The following is a 17,342-nucleotide window of genomic DNA, read 5'->3' as shown; positions in this document are numbered from 1 at the left end:
AGTATATCTGCACCCCACCCAACCCTGAGGGACATTTGACTCTGCTTGGGGCAGCCAAAGTCTAGGCCAGCTGTGCCCTGATGAGCAGACACAGGTGCAGGGAGAGAGGCGCCAAGGGCAGACTGGAGCCAGCTCATAGCTCCCCGCCAGGGTGTATGGCTACTGATCTGGCTCCTGGGAGGCTGAGCTCTCCTCAGGAACAAGGATCACCCCAGCTCATACCTGAGGATGAGGAGGAGCTAGGCAGGACCCAAAGGGAAGGACTGGCATGAGCTGGCCTATCCCTGAGAGAGAAAGATGTCACCAAAGCAACTCTGAAAGAAGGGCTTTCCAGCTGGCCTGCAGCTGGCCCTAGCTGATAGGGCCCAACCTCCTTTGGATATCATTCTGGTGCCCTTGATCACACTCGCATGATCTTCTGGATGCTCCCATCCTGCCTGGCAGTGTCCCTTCTGTGGTTGCAGGTCCTGTCCTTTTGTGTGGTATTTGCAGCTGTGTATTTCCCCTCCCCCAGATTTCTGCTGCCAGAGACAACCCCTTTTCTGTAGATGGTAAGAAGCATCTGGGTGTATCATCCTATAAAGTTGTCTTGCTGTGGAGCGGACATGATGGGAGTTACCTACTATGGGGAGCCACACCATGAGGTAACAAGCAGTAGGTAATAAGCATGGGGACAAGCATGACAGGTATCTTCCTGCTCAGGTGTGACCTGCTCTGGGGGAGCCTTGTGGGTAATCCACTAGGAACAGTATAGTAGTTGCAAAAATCACCTTGAATAAAAGCACATAGTGTTTGTAACTTCTTTGAAATGCCTCTGAAATAAGGATTGGAGGATGGATAGATAGCAGGATAGATGTGTGGTAAAGCAAGATGAATGAAATATTATCCCATAACTATGGTGGTGGGTATTTCAGTGTTCACTGTAGAATTTTTTCAACTTTTTCCATGTTGGAAAAAGGGTCTATAATGAATTGTTGGGGATGGCAGAGCCCTGCACAGGAAGCCAGAAGGCAAGTGGATTTTCTTCAGGACAGCCTGGTGGGGCGAGGCAGTTCTGTGTCTTCATGAGTCCCCTCTTGGTCTAGGAAAATATTTAGGTTTTGTTCAGTATTGTTGGTTAACTGCCCCTCTCCAAGGCAGCAACACACTCCTATCATTAGAAGAGGATCCATATAGCAACAAATTTAGGGAGAAGAGTGTATTTGGAGAAATCCCAAGTAGTTCTATAGGGCATCTGCCCCTATGGAGTCTGGAGATTGAACTGGGCTTTCTGGAAATCTAGGCATTTGTTTCTCTATTGTCTTTTTTTTTTTTTTTTAAGCCTGAAGATTCAGGGGTTGAAGGAGGAGTATTCTGCATACAATATGGCTAGTATTTAAGAAGACACCCAGGGCTGCAAAGGCAGGTTTTTGCTGTCATCACTTGCATTGTGTAGGCAGTGTTTCTGAGATGGTGCTGTGATTACCCGAAAGCCATTCAGTTTCTGGGTGCACCCTGTAGAGTCCATCTGGGAGTGGCCTGGAGATAGGTGACTGCGGGGCACCCTGATTTAAATGGGATTCCCTGTGAGGGGCCTGGAAGGAGGCCTCTATCCATGTCTGTGAGCCCAGGACCTACCTGGAGGCCCATCCAGGCTTGGCACATGGGACACAGGACTGTCCCCAAGTCCTCTCTGGACTCCTTCTAGGATGATCCCCAGTCCTTGGCCAGAATCTGGTTTTTGCCAACATTAGGAGCTGGCCTTGTCCCTGGATCATAGCCAAGAAGGTGACTAGGATGTGCCCAGAGAAGCCAAGAGTACTAGCTGGTGGGTGTGTACAGGGGCAAAGCCAAGGGACACCCTTCAGCCATAGCCAGAGTCAGGGTGGGAAGGCAGAGCCTCCTATTTCCTGTGATATCATTGGGGATGGGGTCTACCTGGCATTCCACAGATGTCATAAGTAGGGGCCTCTTGCATGGTGTCATGGGGTCAAGTCCTAAAGTCATTCTATGTGATATCAGCAGGGGCTGGACATTCAATGGGAAATCTCAGGGAATGAAGCTAAAGTCTCCATGACATCCGATAAATTATCTTTGGGATAGGGCTATCACTAAGGGCAGTTTATCACACCATTTTAAGTGGTGTCACCAGGTACTTTGAACATCACTGTGGGTGGGGCCTCCATGGCATTCAGGGTGACATTACTTGGTGCCAGGCAGGCAAAATTTAGCATTGGACATGATGCTTTCGAGAGCACAGTCTGAGCCACACTGGCATACCAAGTAATATCCCACGGGGCCTGCCTTCCTGATTACCCATGGGGTGGTTCCTGTGATAGGATCTCAATGGTATTCTCTGAGGTTATACTGGAGATGGAACCTCTAGACTCTGCCCTGTTTCCCAGCCAATTTTGCTCACCTAGGCAGGGTGGATGGCTCCCTCGGCCCTCTATACACCTGCCGTGGTAGCATGAAGCCCCTGGCATTAGGATGCTTTTGAGTAGGTGCATTTATCCTGCCCCTTGGCTTGTCAGTGTCTTTGGGATGGGGAGTGCTGAGTTTCTACTCCTAGGTCTCCCTTCCAGCCTGGGACCTGGAAAGTGCTGGGCTCTTAGAGTACAAGGGTAATAGTAGGCTAACGAATGTAACAAATGAACACCAAATCTCAATAGCTCAGCACAATGAAAGTCTATTAGAGCTTGTGATGTGGGCTCCTTAACCATCTCTCCTCCAGGCAGGGACTCCAGGATCCAGGCCTCTTCCAGTTAGCAGCCTGGTTGTGCTCCTCTCCATCCTTTGCACTTAGCCAACAAACAGTGTGCAGGATCACAAGGATGACTGCAGAGTAGACCTGGAAGTGACATGCATTACTTACTCCCTCATTCCACTGACTAGAGTTAGTCCCGCTGCTATAATTGGATACAAAGCACTAGGAAATATGGTAGCCGTGTGCCAGGCAGAGGAAGCAGGCTTGGGGAGCAGCAGGTATGAACACAGTGAATGAAAGACAACACAATGGATCTCTACTAGATGGTCCATATGCCTCCTCCCTAAGGACTGGCCCACCCTTAGGACCAGCCTCCTTATGCTCATCCCTCTTCTGTTGTCCAATCAGATCACACCAGGTAGCAAGGCAGCCCAGTCCCAGCTCAGCCAAGGTGACCTTGTGGTGGCCATCGATGGCGTCAACACAGACACTATGACCCACCTGGAAGCCCAGAACAAGATCAAGTCTGCCAGCTACAACCTGAGCCTCACCCTGCAGAAGTAAGTGGAATCTCTTCAGAGCAGGGGCAGATGTTTGAGAGTGGGCATGGGGTGGGTGCAAAAGAGGGGTTGTCCCTAACAATTGCATGGGCTATGAAAAAACTGTGCTATGAAAAAACTAGTCCAAGTCACTGTCAAGATGTTACTGCCTCACTTTACACATGAGGCTCAGAGACAGTAGCAACAGTACTGCCAGTATGGGACCTAGAAACCAGGATCTTCCCTGCTTTTTGGTCCAGGCAGCCTCCCAAGGAGATAGCAGGGGCCCATGGTACTGATCAGAGTGCCCAAGGTCTACAACTTCTCCATTCTGGTTGGGTCAAGAACCTTTCCCGGGGAGACCCAGCCATTGGTTGGACAGTGAACCTCAGGCCCTCTAACCTGACTGCCTAGCTCTCTCTTGGTGTCCCTTGTAGCCTTGCCCAGGCCTAAGATCCTGGACCCAGGGACAACTGTCCTCACTTGTTCCCGTTTCTGGTTTCTCCAGGTCAAAGCGTCCTGTTGCCATCTCCACAACTGCACCCCCCGTCCAGTCCCCTCTGCCGGTGATCCCTCACCAGAAGGTAGGTGCAGACTGTTGCAGTGAGGTCCACTTTCAGCTGTGGCTCCTGCCTGCCCCTGCCCTGCCATTGATGATTCTCAGGAGAGGCATTCAGGCCCTCCATGAAGTACTGAGATGTACTGCCTGGTGCTAGCTACCATCCCAGGTCCCCCTGGCTGTGCTGATAGGAAGCCAGCTTGGGCAATAGTGTTCTAGAAGAGAGGTGGCCGTTCTGGCCAGGCAGAAGCAAGATGTCCAAGAACACTAGGGCTGGGAGTGACCATGGCAGAAGCTTCAGCTTGTGTCAATCAACCGAGGAGGCACTCCCAGGCATGAAGGAGCCTACTGGCCCTCAGGGCTTCTCCTCCACACGGCTCTCTCTTCCTCTAGTTCCTACTTGCCCACCTTCCGGTCAGAAAAACTGGTTGTGGCCTTAGAGGCAGGCAGATCAGGTGATGAAGGATGGAGAGCCCTGGCCCCAGACCTCACCACTGTGCTCAGGGTTTCTCCAAAACTCCCTCTAAGCAGTTCAGCCCCACGGGCCCAAGGGGCCTGACCCAAAGCTAGGAAGGCCCAGCCCAAGGTTCCTGCAGCCTGCTCTATTGGAGCAGATTGGGCAGTGGTGGAGGTGGGCAGGGAAGACAGAGGAGAAGAGGCATACAAGGGTTGAGATAAATCACAGATTGGGGAAGTGGGCAGAGAGCTGTCTGAGAGAAGTTGCAGAAGTGGACTAAAAAGACTAAACAGGCCACCTACTTCCTTACCTGCCCTTTTGGCACTCCCACCTGGCCTGCCCTGAGGATCCCATCTCCCTGGTCATGAGGGGGGCAGGGTGGTTCTCAGTGTGACGTGTTTCCACAGTATGCCCTTCTCAGGAGAAGAGAGAACACCAACAGGATGGAGGGGACCCCTACTTACTATCCCCTGGCCCCACACCACTTCCTTGGGCCCCAGAGATAGGTTTGGCTTTCTGTGCAGGGCTTTGCATTTATGTCCAAGTGGATGCCAGTCTGCAGGCTAGGAGTTGTGGGCCTCCCCCACTCCTCAAGACAAAACCCTTCCGCACCAGTATCCCATCTGGGTGCTCCAGGCAGCGGGCTGCAGGTGGCAGGTGGCAGGCTGCAGGGTGCTTGCACTAACCCGCCCATTTCAAGTCTATGCAGAAGCACTGCACATGCGTGGCCTCTAACCACTCTCTTCTCTCTCCCCTGCATGGTGCTGCCCTGTGTCAGGACCCTGCTCAGGACACGAACGGCAGCCTGGCGGCACCAAGCCCCAACCCTGAGGCAAGGGCCAGCTTGGGCACCCCAAGCACCCTGGAGCTCAGGGGCACCTTTAGCTCCTCCTTCTCCCAGACCTCCATCTGCTCCTCTCACACGGAGGCCTCGGACCTCGGCCCTCCACGGGACAGCCCAGGGGCCAAGGCCATCCCTGAGGGGGCCCGGGACCCACTCAGCCTGAAAGTCCTACCAGGTCCGAGCCAGCCAAGGCAGTATAACAACCCCATTGGCCTGTATTCAGCAGAGACCCTGAGGGAGATGGCTCAGATGTATCAGATGAGCCTCCGAGGGAAGGCCTCAGGTGCTGGACTCCTAGGAGGGTAGGTAATGAATGCACAGCTCTCCACTGGTGGTCTGGGGCCACCTGGGGCCACCTGGGTCCTCGGTGCTCAGCAGAGGACTGAGCAGGTGATTGGAGAGAAGTGGCTTCAATCCAGCCACCCTATGCCCATGAGGCAGCACTGGAGGGCAATGCAAGCAAAGACACTGTTGACGTTTGCCGTGAGCTGGGCACATCAATGCTTTATACATCTACCCGGGGGGTGACATGCAGGCTTTTTGCAGAAGAAACTGAGGCTCCAGAGAAGATTAAGTTGAGGTCCAGTTGCCTTGTTACTAAGGCACCCAGTCAGGCCTATATACATGAGACTTCAATTTCCCAAATTTTCATAGCAGGACACACCCCTCCTCATAGGACTGGACAGCCTGCTGCCTTCAGGAGCCACACACACTCCAGGAACCCTGAGGCAGGAACAGGGAAGAGTTCCAGGTGGAGGGCTAATTCCCTAGGACTGGGGAGTCTTCTGGGAAGGCTGCCTGGGGGAGGGAGCCCAGGAGCTGACAGTGGAGAGACTGGCAAGGATGTGAGGGGAGAGGGATTGCAGGGACCCTGGTCAGGTTGGGCAGGCCCCCCATGGTCTAGTTGGTGAGACTCTGAGCTCAGGAGTTAGAGGAACATGGATCTGGGGCTTCTTGGAGAAGGCTGAAGGAAGGAAGTCCACTCGTGGCCCATTCTAGTGTCCAGGCCCTTCTCATCTCTTGTTTCATAGTAGCTTCCATTTCCACCCTGTGCAATGCCTCTGGTTATCTCTGGGTGCAACAGGCAAGGCAGGCTGTGAGGGCAAGGTAGCCTGTAGGGGGTTCTGTGGGAGGAATCACACTGTCCACATCTCGGGGTTATTGGGAAGGTAAAGGGGACAACACATGTAAAGCACTGAGTTCTGCCCTGTCACACACTTACCACACGGTGCCCATTGCCTGGAGTTACACGGTTGGTACCCAGAAGAGTTAAAACAAGAATCTGGTCAGTCTAACCCCAGCCTCGCCCTTCACATTGCCCTTGCTGTGCCCCATCAGCTCCGTGTTCCTCTGGACCTCCCAATTTCCTAGCTCTTTGTAGGCCCTGAGAGAATGTGGCCCCTGGCATGCCATGGCTTCCTTGAGCCAAGGTGGCAGAGCCGGGTGGACCAGCACCTCCCCCTCTTCACCCTCAATGGCTTCCCTGGCAAGGGATTTTTTGCCAGAAAACTCTGAAAATGTCAGATCAGAGATGACCACCTTATCCTGCCTTTGCTGGACTGGTAGGCCTTCCTGATCCTTTCTGGGACTTGCCCCAGGCAGGAAGGCTGGACTCTGGTGGACTAGGTTGCCTGGGAAGCCCACCTGCCGTGGTGATCATGTCTCCCCTTGACTGAGCTTTGACTCTGGGCTGGGAGGCTGGCTTAATCTCTCAGTAACTTCAGAGGTGGGCATTGTTTCCCCTCAACCTACAGCCGTGAAAACAGAGGCTCAGAGAATGAATACTTTGCCCCAGATCCCACAGCTAGTAAGTGGCACACACACTGGCATCTGGGTCTGCCTGACTCCATCTTGCTTTGAGATAGGTTATCTACTGCCCAGTAAGTCAGAGGCCAGCCCCAACCCCTACTTCTTTTGACTCCCCAGGTGCCATTCTGGTGCCATTCAAGGGCTGCCCAGAACCTGACAAAAGTGTCAACCAGAGACAACCAGAGAGGCAGGATCCAACAGGTTCCTCCAAGGGAAGATGAGCCAGAAGAGGGAGGGAGTTTAGTGCTTCATCTAGACTAAAAACTAATGCTACTCTTCCAGGAATGAGAACAGGAAGGGCTGGAGCCTCTGCTAGGCCAAGGCCACTACCTTTGATGAGTGTCTAACTGCTTGTAAGCCACAAGGTTAGCAAATGCTGATCTCTACATCCCTCCATTGCACATTTAGCCTAGGCTGGGGGCTTTGGACAGGATCCTTTTCACTGGAATAGCCCATCTGTGTGGGGGGTATCACCATCTCCATTTTATGATGAGAAGACAGAGGCTGAGAGGGGTGGGTAACTTGCCTGGAGTCCCAGTGCTAGGAGGTAGGGTCAGGATTCAATCTCTGATCTGTCTGGCTCCAAAAGGAAGCCCCTCCGTGGCTCTCTCCTCTAGACAGCTTATATCTCCTTGGAGGGGTGAGAGGTATGGTTGTAATGCAAGGGTAGGCAGGCCTGAGCATCCCTGCGACCTGCTTCTCATCCTGTCTGAGGCTGGCATTGGAGGGCAGTGTTCCTCAGGCCACTCAGTACAAAGTACCTGAGACAGGTGTAGCATCTTGGCAACAAGACCTGGGCACTGGCTCCTCACCACGTCTGCTGTAGGCACCCCAGCCTGGGGTCTTCAGCAGGGGGAGAAATCAATGCCAAAGAAGGTGCTGGCTGACACCCTGCCAGGCCAACACTGTCCTCTGCAAGGGACACTGGGCTGGTTAGGGCAAGGGCTGACCCTGCAGCTGTCAGCACTGGCCAAACATGGAGAAGGAATGGAAGTTCCATGCTGGCCCTTTCCTAATATAGATCTACTTGTGGCTATTTTGAGCCTGGGAGGACAGAGAGAATTTTATCAGCTCTGAGACAGGGTGGGCCTGGAGCTGAGCAGAGCCACCATGAAGTTCCCTGGGGTGGGGTCCTGGCTACAAGGAGACCAGGGCCAGGCCACTTGGAGCCAAATTTTCGCCAGTCAGAGCCCAACAGTGGGCTGATCAGGCAGGTGGTAGAGTGTGGAGACAGAGCCCACTGCCCTCTACTCTTTCTGTATCAGGTTTCAGATAGGGCTACTGGCCACAGGGCTGCCACCATAGGTAATTTGTATTTAAAGAATCATGATATAGACAGTGCTCCTCAAAGAGATCAGGCTTTAGGAGACTGGCTCTCATATCAGAGCAAGGGGCAGGGTCCCTCTCTGGTATTCAAGCTAGGCTACCCAGCTTTGGCCTTTCCTATAGCAAGCTTGGGACTCACACTCTTCCTGGGCCTCCTCATCACCTCCTTGCTGTGGCATGCCCCTCCTCTGGAAAGTGTTCCAAGTATTCCCTCACCCCACACAGCCCCACTGCAATGCCTGCTCAGGGAGTGGAACTACTGAGTTGCCCCCATGAAACAGAGCTAAGTCCAGAGCTACTGTCTAGGAGGAGGTGGGTGGGGATTTGGTTCTTCTTCACGAAGCCCTGTTGATCCTTTCTCCATCCCCAGATTCCTCTCTGGGGTCTACAGCCAGGCTGTATGTGGGGGATTCTTGTACAAAGTACGAATGCCCATGAGATGAACAATAAAACCCTTCTCCTAGCAAAGCTGAGGGCATGGAAGCCCACCATGGAGGGAATACTGCTGTATTGATATCTCCAATCCAAACCGAGGGTCCTGGAGGCCGCGGTCCCTGATCCTGATCGCGCTCTCTCCTTTTCACTCCTTACTCTCTTCACACAGTACGGTTGGGCCATCCATCTATCATGGCCAGTGTGCAGGCGGTCCTAGTGTTCTAGCTCCCCCTGCAGGAGCCTCATTCTGACGGTGCTGTCTTCTTTGCCCTTTCTCTCTTCCCCAGGTGGTAGCCAACTCTCCAGCCAAGTTAGTATCCAAGGAAAGCATGTGTGTGCACTTGTGTGCCATCTCAGCATGGCTCTGTGTGTCTGTCAGGTGTGGATAGCCTGTGCCTATCCGCATGTGTATGTGCGTGCATGTGTGAGTAGGGGTGCTTTTGTGCCCTGGGTAAGCCTGCATGGGTGTGAAGCTAGAGGATGGAGTGAAGGCATTGCAGGGGGAGGGGGTCTGTATCTGGTGGTTCCAATTTTATTACCAATTTCCTGCTCCAACTGCTTAAACCCTGCAAGCTAGCTCTGGTAAGTGGGTGGTTGGGGTGCTGCACTGTCTCCAGGGTCTGCGTGAGCCTGAAGATCTCTGTTCCAGTGGGACCCTTGAGGACTGCACCTGGTCTTGTCTTTGCCTGGGGAGGGATGGATGGTGGCACCTATCTGCTGGAAGGCAGAGCCCCAGATGGGTAGAAGCTGGTGAGCCACACAGACACCTGGACTGGACAGGCCTGGGAAGCCTAAGTTCTGCTCCAAGAAAGACACACGGACAGAAGCATCTGAACACAGTCTCCGACTACAGAAAGATTGCCAACAGAATGAATCCCTTCTCGGAGAAACTTTGCTCAGAATCCCTATGGGGACTGTGTGTGGCTATTTTTCACCTTTGGGATGCTCTGAACTCAGCTTGCAATGTTGCTGCCTCTCTCATGTGGCCCAGCTCCTGTCCCCTCTCTTGAACCCCATTCCCCTAACCTTTTTTTTTTTTTCTCTCTGCTTCTCTGGCTGTGTGTGGTGGGAGATCTCTCCATGCCTGGAGCCCCCAGCATCAGTTAGTGCAGACTGAGCCAGAGCCTGCGGGGGATTTGGGGGAGCTGACATAGACAAGAAAAACCTTCTGCACAAGGTTTTGGGGAGGTGCTGAGGATTTTCCTGATCAGACTCTGCCAGCCCACAGTGGGAGATCTCGGGGTCAGGCCTGGGCTTTGGGACATCTGCTTGGGTTCAGGCCTGGGCTTTGGGAGATCTCTCTCAACACTCACCACCACCAGGCCTGGCCTTGACCTCTAGTTTAACCTCCACCTGTTGCCCTTTTCTCCTTCCCCTTCTCTCCTCCACCCCTACCCTGCTCCTCATGTGCCCCTTCCCCAGCGCCGACTACCAGGAACGCTTCAACCCCAGTGCTCTGAAGGACTCGGCCCTGTCCACTCACAAGCCCATTGAGGTGAAGGGGCTGGGTGGCAAGGCCACCATCATCCATGCACAGTACAACACGCCCATCAGCATGTACTCCCAGGATGCCATCATGGACGCCATTGCTGGGCAGGCCCAAGCCCAGGGCAGTGACTTCAGTGGGTAAGCGCCTTCCCCACTCTCTTCGCCTGCAGAAGCCACCAGGCACCATCAGGACCAGCTTCCACACTTCACCTTCCTCTTGGGGTACAGGCCCTTAAAAGGAAGCCAGCTTTTGCCAGGGCCTTCCAGAACAGGGTCTCTTCAGAACCTCTTTCTCATGGTCAACTTCAGGAGAAGGGTGGAGAAATGCAAAATGTGGTGGTTCCTTTGCATTTTCCAGGTTCCATGAGGAGGTTGGTTTAGAAAAAAGTCTTCTACAAAACTCTCAAAGCAGCACTCAAGACCCACCCCCCACCCCCAGCCTCCCAGGACCAAGCTGTTCTTGGGGGAGAGGGTGAAGTTGCTTTGTTCTTCCAGCCATGAGAGATCCAAATACAGGATGGGCTTCCTGTTGGGAAGTGGCTTCCAAGCAATCATTCAAGGTTGCTGTTGGCAGTATTTCCCATTGATGGTCACCTCCCTTCTCCTTTTTGCCTCAAGGCAGTAGAATTGAAGACTTTCGTCCTCTTAGCTGTGATTGGGGAACTTGAGGATGAACTAGGAAGCACAGCTGGCTGAAACCATTTTGTGGATAAAACTGCTCACAGTGCAAACATTAACAGGGCTTCTCTCTCTCTCTCTCTCTCTCTCTCTCTCTCTCTCTCTCTCTCTCTCTCTCTCTCCCTTTCTCTCTTTCATGCTTTGTCCATTGAGTATCTCTTTTCCTGTCCTCCTCTGTCTCCCTCTATATATCTCTTTATCTGCCTATGTGTCTCTTTCTCTCTCTCACATCTCTTTCTTACACACACACACACACACACACACACACACACACACACACACTTCCTTATTGTTTTCTGCTTGGGAATATCATGTGTTGACTTACAGAACTGGCTGATTATGTCTTTAGGTAACATCTCATCTCTGGATCAGGGGTCCTGAGCAATTAACGGCAAAAAGTCTTGAGATAACTGTTGAAACATTCTTCTGAAAAGGGGAAATCAGATGTTATAAGATGGGTTTAAAATCTCCAGAGAGGTCCTACAGGGCTTGCCCTTTCCAGAGCCTAGCCTTTGATGTGCATGTAGTTTATGACGGGTACATCAGGAGACCAGAGGATGAAATATAAAGGTGGGGTGTGGATTTCCTGGGCTCTTGCTTCCTGGGGAGCCTAGTGCCCTCTTGGAAACGCAGTAGTTACTTTCGACCACCAGGGGGCGGACGTTGCCTGCTCTGCAGCCTCAGATCTCAAACCCACAAGGCTCAGGGCTGACTCTGCAGAACTCGGCACCGTGCTGATATATTTAAATCCATCATTCAAAGCAGAAAATATGAGCCTGCAAGTTTAAAAACACAACCATTAGCTCATGCGTACCCAGGGAAAAAAAAAAACAGGGTGCCTGAATAAGTCCAAGAGCCACCAGGGATTTCCTGTTAACATTTGTTTGCCACATGGTTCTTGGTGTGCTCTTTTAAAGTGGTTTCAGTCACTAAAGACAAGTTTGGTGGAAAATAATGAAAGAAATGCTCTTCACCAACTTAAATTTTTTTGCAGATGAATGATGTCTTTTGGTTTTACAATGAGGGTTCCACGTTTTTTTGTTTTTTTGTTTTTTTAATATGATGCCGTGTTGATTAACTTCTTGAAGGATCTACCCCATCTCTGTCCCCTTTGCAACCCTCCCCTTCCTTTTCCTTGCGTGCTGGGAAAGGATCATCCTCTTCCCTTTCTTTTAACTCAGCCATGCTGGGTTAATGCTGGCGAGGCGCCAGTGGATAACCCTCCTGGCCAGAATGTGCTCCCGTTTCTGCTGTTAATTTCCATGATTCCTTCCTCACTGACCGTTTTCTTTTTCTCTCTTTCTTCCTCCTTTACCCATCCCACTCCCCTAACTCATTTCTGATCCTAACCCTGCTCTCTGTGTGCGCTGCCCCTCTGCCATCCCATGATGGACGCACACTCACGGCTGGGTTTACCTCTGCTTGGCAGGGCGTCGCCGCTGGCGTAAGTAGATCCCGCAGTGTTTGTCCCGTCCTCCGTCTGTCTGGTTGCAGGATGGTGTGTGGGTCTGGTGGGATGTGTCTGAGGACCAGTGGTCAGTCCATATGTTCTGTCCACGTTCTTCCTCACAACCACCTCGCAGCCAAACAACATCCCCTGCAGCCTAAACCAGCAAATGTTTGTTTTAGGGGGGTTGCCCCCAAAAAACATCAACATGGCTACTGAAATCCAAAGTAATGACACACTGCGCCCACCCACCCCGGAGCCTGAGGCTGCATCCTTGTGTTTTCCTGGCCATGCTTTGAAGATGCTTTCCCCACCCTTTCCTATATGCACTGGCACCACATGTTCCTGGAGGTCTGAATCCATACTAGACCATTATTCAGGGATGGAAAATGGCAGAGAAGCCTCTTGAAGACCATTCTCCAGAACCCTAATGAGAGATAGATCTGTAAAGCCCGCGAGGTCAGGAGAGAGGTGAAAACTGAGTCATATTTGGAAGCAGTGCACAGTGGGGTAAATGCCAGAGGTGACTTTGACCTTGTGGTGACTGGAATCTTTTCTGTGACAAGAAGCACAAGCAGGGAGTGGCCCAGAGTGTCTGGACTGCAGGGCCTTGTTCCATCCTCCCTCTGCTTTTTTTTTTCCTGAGCTTCAGTGTCCTGACAGGCACAGGGATTCCCTCATCAGACTCCCAGTCTCTGTTACAGCAGTGACAAGAAGAATCCTGGGTCTTTGCACAGTTTGGTGGGAAAGGAAGCCAGCAAGGTAGAAATCTGAACAAATCATTTCTGGTAGCATTCTTAAGCCCCTGGAGCCAGGGAAGGCACAGGAAAGCTCCTCATGGACACATTGCAGGGACACAGCAGCAAACACCTTTTATCTGCTTTCTGGATTGCAGAGCCCCATTGAGTCAGGCTCAAGGGTAGGGCTCAGGGTTTGATCCTACACCTTGCCTCCATAGATTGTGATAATCTATACCCTCCCTTCTGTCTCCTCCTAGTCAACCAGGAGCCAGAACCAAGGGACCTGGTTGTTCTTTCCTATTACTCATCTCACTCACTTGGGATCCTTCCTATGCTGGGTGGAAATGATTTCCCCCAGCATGAATGAGATCCTGCACTCTCTTCTTCTTCTTAGGTAGCCACAGCTCCTCCCTGGCTGGACCTCTGAGAAATTTGCTGGTCTTCCCCATCCAATCTCAACCTCAGGATGATAGTACTCCTAGTTCCTCAGGCCAGGGCAGAACCTTTAGGAAATGAGGGGCAGCTCCACTTACTCTTGACCACCATTTTTCATCTCTGCTAACCCACCCTGACCAAGACTCAGGAGATCAATCCTGAGAGACTAGGCCAATTCTCCCTCTAGCTCCTTGCACAGAGGGTAGAAGACATAAGCACGGGAGATCCTCTCCCAGGAGCAGGTGGAGACAAGAGGAGGGTGCTGGACAGGGCATGTCTGGGCTGGACTGTGTCTCCATTTGGTAAAAACATTGTTCTGTGCAGGCCTGCTGAGCAGACATGGCCTTCCTGAGCTTCTGTGACTATGGAGGGCCTGATAGAGAGAACACTGGGCTGGGAGCACGAGGCTTAAGTTCTGGCTCAATGGGGCCCCATCTACTACAATCTGGAGCTAGTAATCTGACCTCTCTGGACCTCAGTTTCAGAATCTGTAAAAAGAGGGGGCTGGGCTAGCAGAATGTTGTTACTGTTGGCTTCATTTGGGGCCACGCTGATCTCTGAGAAGATGGGCTGGGCAGTAAGAATCCTTTGGGCCACTGGCCGGGGTCATTGGGCACTACAAAGCGTGGCATCATCACTTACCCTATGGTGGAATACAGACAGGGAGGTTCTGGACCTGAGGGGCTCTGGGGTCCTTTCTGAGTCGGATCTAGGATGTGTTCATTCACTAAAGAGTTTGAGCTCCTACTGTAGGCGAGATCTTTGGAGTCTAAGGGAAGGTCATCAGGTCCCCCTGGAAAGGCTGTGCTGCCCTGGGGCAGAGGGTCCACGGTCCTCCTTGCAGCTCTACTCCCAATCTCCCTGGGGCCCCAGTTGTACACCCTGCAGGTCAGGTCATGCTGCTTGGTTTTTCACTCCTCCTTCAAAGTAGGCCTCCTTGTCCTCTTCCAGGGCAGCACAGCACCAGCAGATCCCCATAGTATCTAAAGGTGTGAGAAGTGCAGAGGATGGACCCTGAGGAGACCTCTAGGTCCCCCAAAAAGCCTATCCTCACCCTATCCCTCCCTGGGCCCGCTCAGGGAGGTCAAAATCACTTTAAGAAAATCTTTTCTGCTTTTTCCTTCCTCAAAAAGCATCCAATCATTGGGGTGGGGTGGGACATCTTCTACCACTGGGGAGGAGCAGACAGGTGGGGTATGAGCCTTCTGACATCCCCTCCATGGGCAAGAGAAGTCCCTGCCTCATGGGGACCACCCCAAGCACCGAGGACCCAGGCCACATCCACATCTCAGGTTCTCAGATAGTAGTGGGTGAAGGTGTGGTGGGTGCACCAAGGGGTACCAGGAAGGGAGGGAGAGGATATGGGAGGGAGGACTCCAGGGAGCCCCAGTTCTTGCCCAGCCTCCACCCACACTTCTTTCTGCACTGCAGGAGCCTTCCTGTGAAAGACCTTGCTGTGGACAGTGCCTCTCCAGTATACCAGGCTGTGATTAAGAACCAGAACAAGCCAGAAGACGAGGCTGATGAGTGGGCCCGCCGTTCCTCCAACCTGCAGTCTCGCTCCTTCCGCATCCTGGCCCAGATGACAGGGACGGAATACAGTGAGTGAAGGATGACTAGGGTGGGTGAAGAAAAGCAATGCCGAGGGACCCCAAGGGTGCTGGGTCCTGCTCCACAATCTCAAGGTCCACAGAAGCCAAGGAGTCAAGCCACCTGCCCCCTAAGATGAGCTGACATTGATAGATCATTAGCAACTGGTGGAGCTCCTTCTGAGCCTCTCTGGTGGGCTGTCCAATGGCTGCTTTCTGTTCTGATCCCTAACTCCAGTCATGGGCAACAAACTTGTCATACAGTTTTCAGATGACCTGATTGTCCAGGGCTGGGATAAGAGAAGCCTGGAGTCCAGGCTCTGACTGCTCCCTTCCCACTGCATCGTGCCCTCTCAGCTGTCCCTGGCCCTCTGCCTGCATCACAGACTCTGCTTTCCACTGCTGACAGTCTGGAGGCAGGAAGTGTTCAGGGTCTGGCTGAATCTTGGGTACCCAGAATTCCATTGGCTTATCTTCCTTGATCCCTATGAGTCCCCTGACCAGCTCCTTTCTATCCACAGTGCAAGACCCTGATGAAGAGGCTCTGCGAAGATCAAGGTAGGTGCCTGGACTCAGGCTCTGTGGCCTTGTCCTCTAACCCCATCCCTCCCCAAGCAGTCCCCAGGTCACATGACTCATGGAAGGAACCTCTCAAGTTCACGTATTTGGAAAGCCCAGTCTGCAAAGGGCTGCTTGGACAGCCATCCCAGGTTAGTGAAGTGCGTGCCTGGAGCTGAGTCTCTATACCCCCAGGCCCAGGCTGCAGGAGTGAGGACCCTAGGCTCACCTGGCTCTATCCATGGGCAGGGGCAGGGCTGCTTTGGCCTTCTCTGGGCTGTTGAGAATGAGGGCATCTCTCCCTATGAGGGCAGTGGGCCAATGCCTTGTCTGTCCCCTGAGTCTGAAGGCTGGGCACTGGGAGCAGGCACAAAGAGGGCCATGCTGGGCATGAACACCTGATCCTTGGACTCCCTTGTCCATACCTACCTTGAGGCATCAGATCTGTAAATTTCTAGGAGCACAGCAGCTGCACAAAGAACGACAAGCCCCCAGCATGAGGAGGGGTTTGTGCAGGGCTCGAGGTCTCAGGGCATGGTCTCCTTATCAGTGGCAGGTCTGAGGCCACAGCCACTCACTTACTGTCTGCAGCTTGTCAGGTGCTATACCCCTGAGCATGAGGGGGGCATGCTGCCCTGGAACACTCTGGAACCCATGGATTTCCATGGTGAGGCATGGGGCCCAGTGTGATTATATGATTATGTGTCACTCCCAGTAGCAAATACGTGATCTGCATGCTATTCCTGAGACAGTCTGCCTTGGGCTAGCACATCCTGTGCCGTCTCTCTGTGAGGGGTTGGGGCTCAGAGGCATGTATCCACCATGAGCCAAACTTTCTGTACTTGCTAACCAGCTCTCAGTGACCACAGGACTTGCAGGGAGTAGGACTCTGGGACCAACTCAGACTTGATATGGATGTTATTGTTCAGCCTGTGTTTTTGCCAACTGCAGTGGCTCCCTCCTTTAGGCTGGGCCAGACATGCTAAGGATGGCAATGCAGTACCAGAAACCTTTGTTAACCCTTTAGTGCCTGCAATGCGTCCAAACAATGTGGAAGTGAGATGATATTTGATTTAGCTCAAAAATTAAAAGCTAGTTACTTTATGTATGGCTGAGCTTCCAGCTCTCCCCCTTCTCCTTTGTTCTGCTGTCCCTATATGCTATTTCCCTATTCCTGTGTTTGTCCTACCCTCCTCCTTGAAGTCATCCACATAAATACTTTGGGGAGCAGTGCAGACTTTCCCAGAGATTTGATGGAGGGGTCTTTACATCACATCCTGCAGCAAAAAACTTCAGTATCCCCAGGTTTTTACCCTCAGGAAGTCAGCAGGTGGCCTTTTTTCTCCCTTCTACAATATACAGAGGCCTGCCTTCCTGGCCCCTGCCACCTCATTCTGGTCACTTTATGTTCCTCTTCATGCATGGTGGATCATGCTAAGTTTGGGCCTCATTCACCTATCATCTTTATAAGGGGAAGGATACTGGTGAAAAGTGATTTCAGCAAACTTTTATCTTTTCAGTTTTCCCCTGGAATATTTGCAGGCTCTACAGAAAGTTATGGAGGCAGTATCAAGGGTGGATCACAGGCCCAGTCCTTGGGTCTCCCCTCCCCTCCTTTCAGAAGTATCTTATTCTGCCATGTCTAGTCCTTCCTCCAGGGACCTGGCCCGGAGCAGAAGGCAGCAGGTCTTAGAACTCTGCTCCAGCTTTCAGGGCTACACCACTCTCCCCATCAATTTCCCCCAACTTTAG

General features: G+C 52.4%; 1 protein-coding gene across 8 annotated transcripts in view; it reads left to right on the top strand.

The window, feature by feature from the left end:
* The window catches only part of Ldb3 (LIM domain binding 3), a 65,171-nt gene that overhangs the window by 7,921 nt on the left and 39,908 nt on the right, over window positions 1–17,342 (top strand). For 4 of the 8 annotated variants that reach the window (XM_040271822.2, XM_005340555.5, XM_005340552.5 and 1 more), the window contains exons 3-7: window positions 3,095–3,246; window positions 3,734–3,809; window positions 5,020–5,387; window positions 14,875–15,044; window positions 15,554–15,590. In XM_040271822.2, the coding sequence (XP_040127756.2) occupies window positions 3,095–3,246; window positions 3,734–3,809; window positions 5,020–5,387; window positions 14,875–15,044; window positions 15,554–15,590 (803 nt within the window). Of the gene's footprint in view, window positions 1–3,094; window positions 3,247–3,733; window positions 3,810–5,019; window positions 5,388–8,942; window positions 8,966–10,077; window positions 10,282–12,250; window positions 12,266–14,874; window positions 15,045–15,553; window positions 15,591–17,342 lie in introns of all 8 variants that reach the window. The other 4 variants (XM_005340553.4, XM_005340557.3, XM_005340554.4 and 1 more) reach the window with 2 other exon arrangements.

The sequence above is a fragment of the Ictidomys tridecemlineatus genome, chromosome 1 (assembly GCF_052094955.1).
Source record: "Ictidomys tridecemlineatus isolate mIctTri1 chromosome 1, mIctTri1.hap1, whole genome shotgun sequence".
NCBI classification, from domain to species: domain Eukaryota; kingdom Metazoa; phylum Chordata; class Mammalia; order Rodentia; family Sciuridae; genus Ictidomys; species Ictidomys tridecemlineatus.
This window is presented reverse-complemented; position numbering and strand designations above follow the sequence as displayed.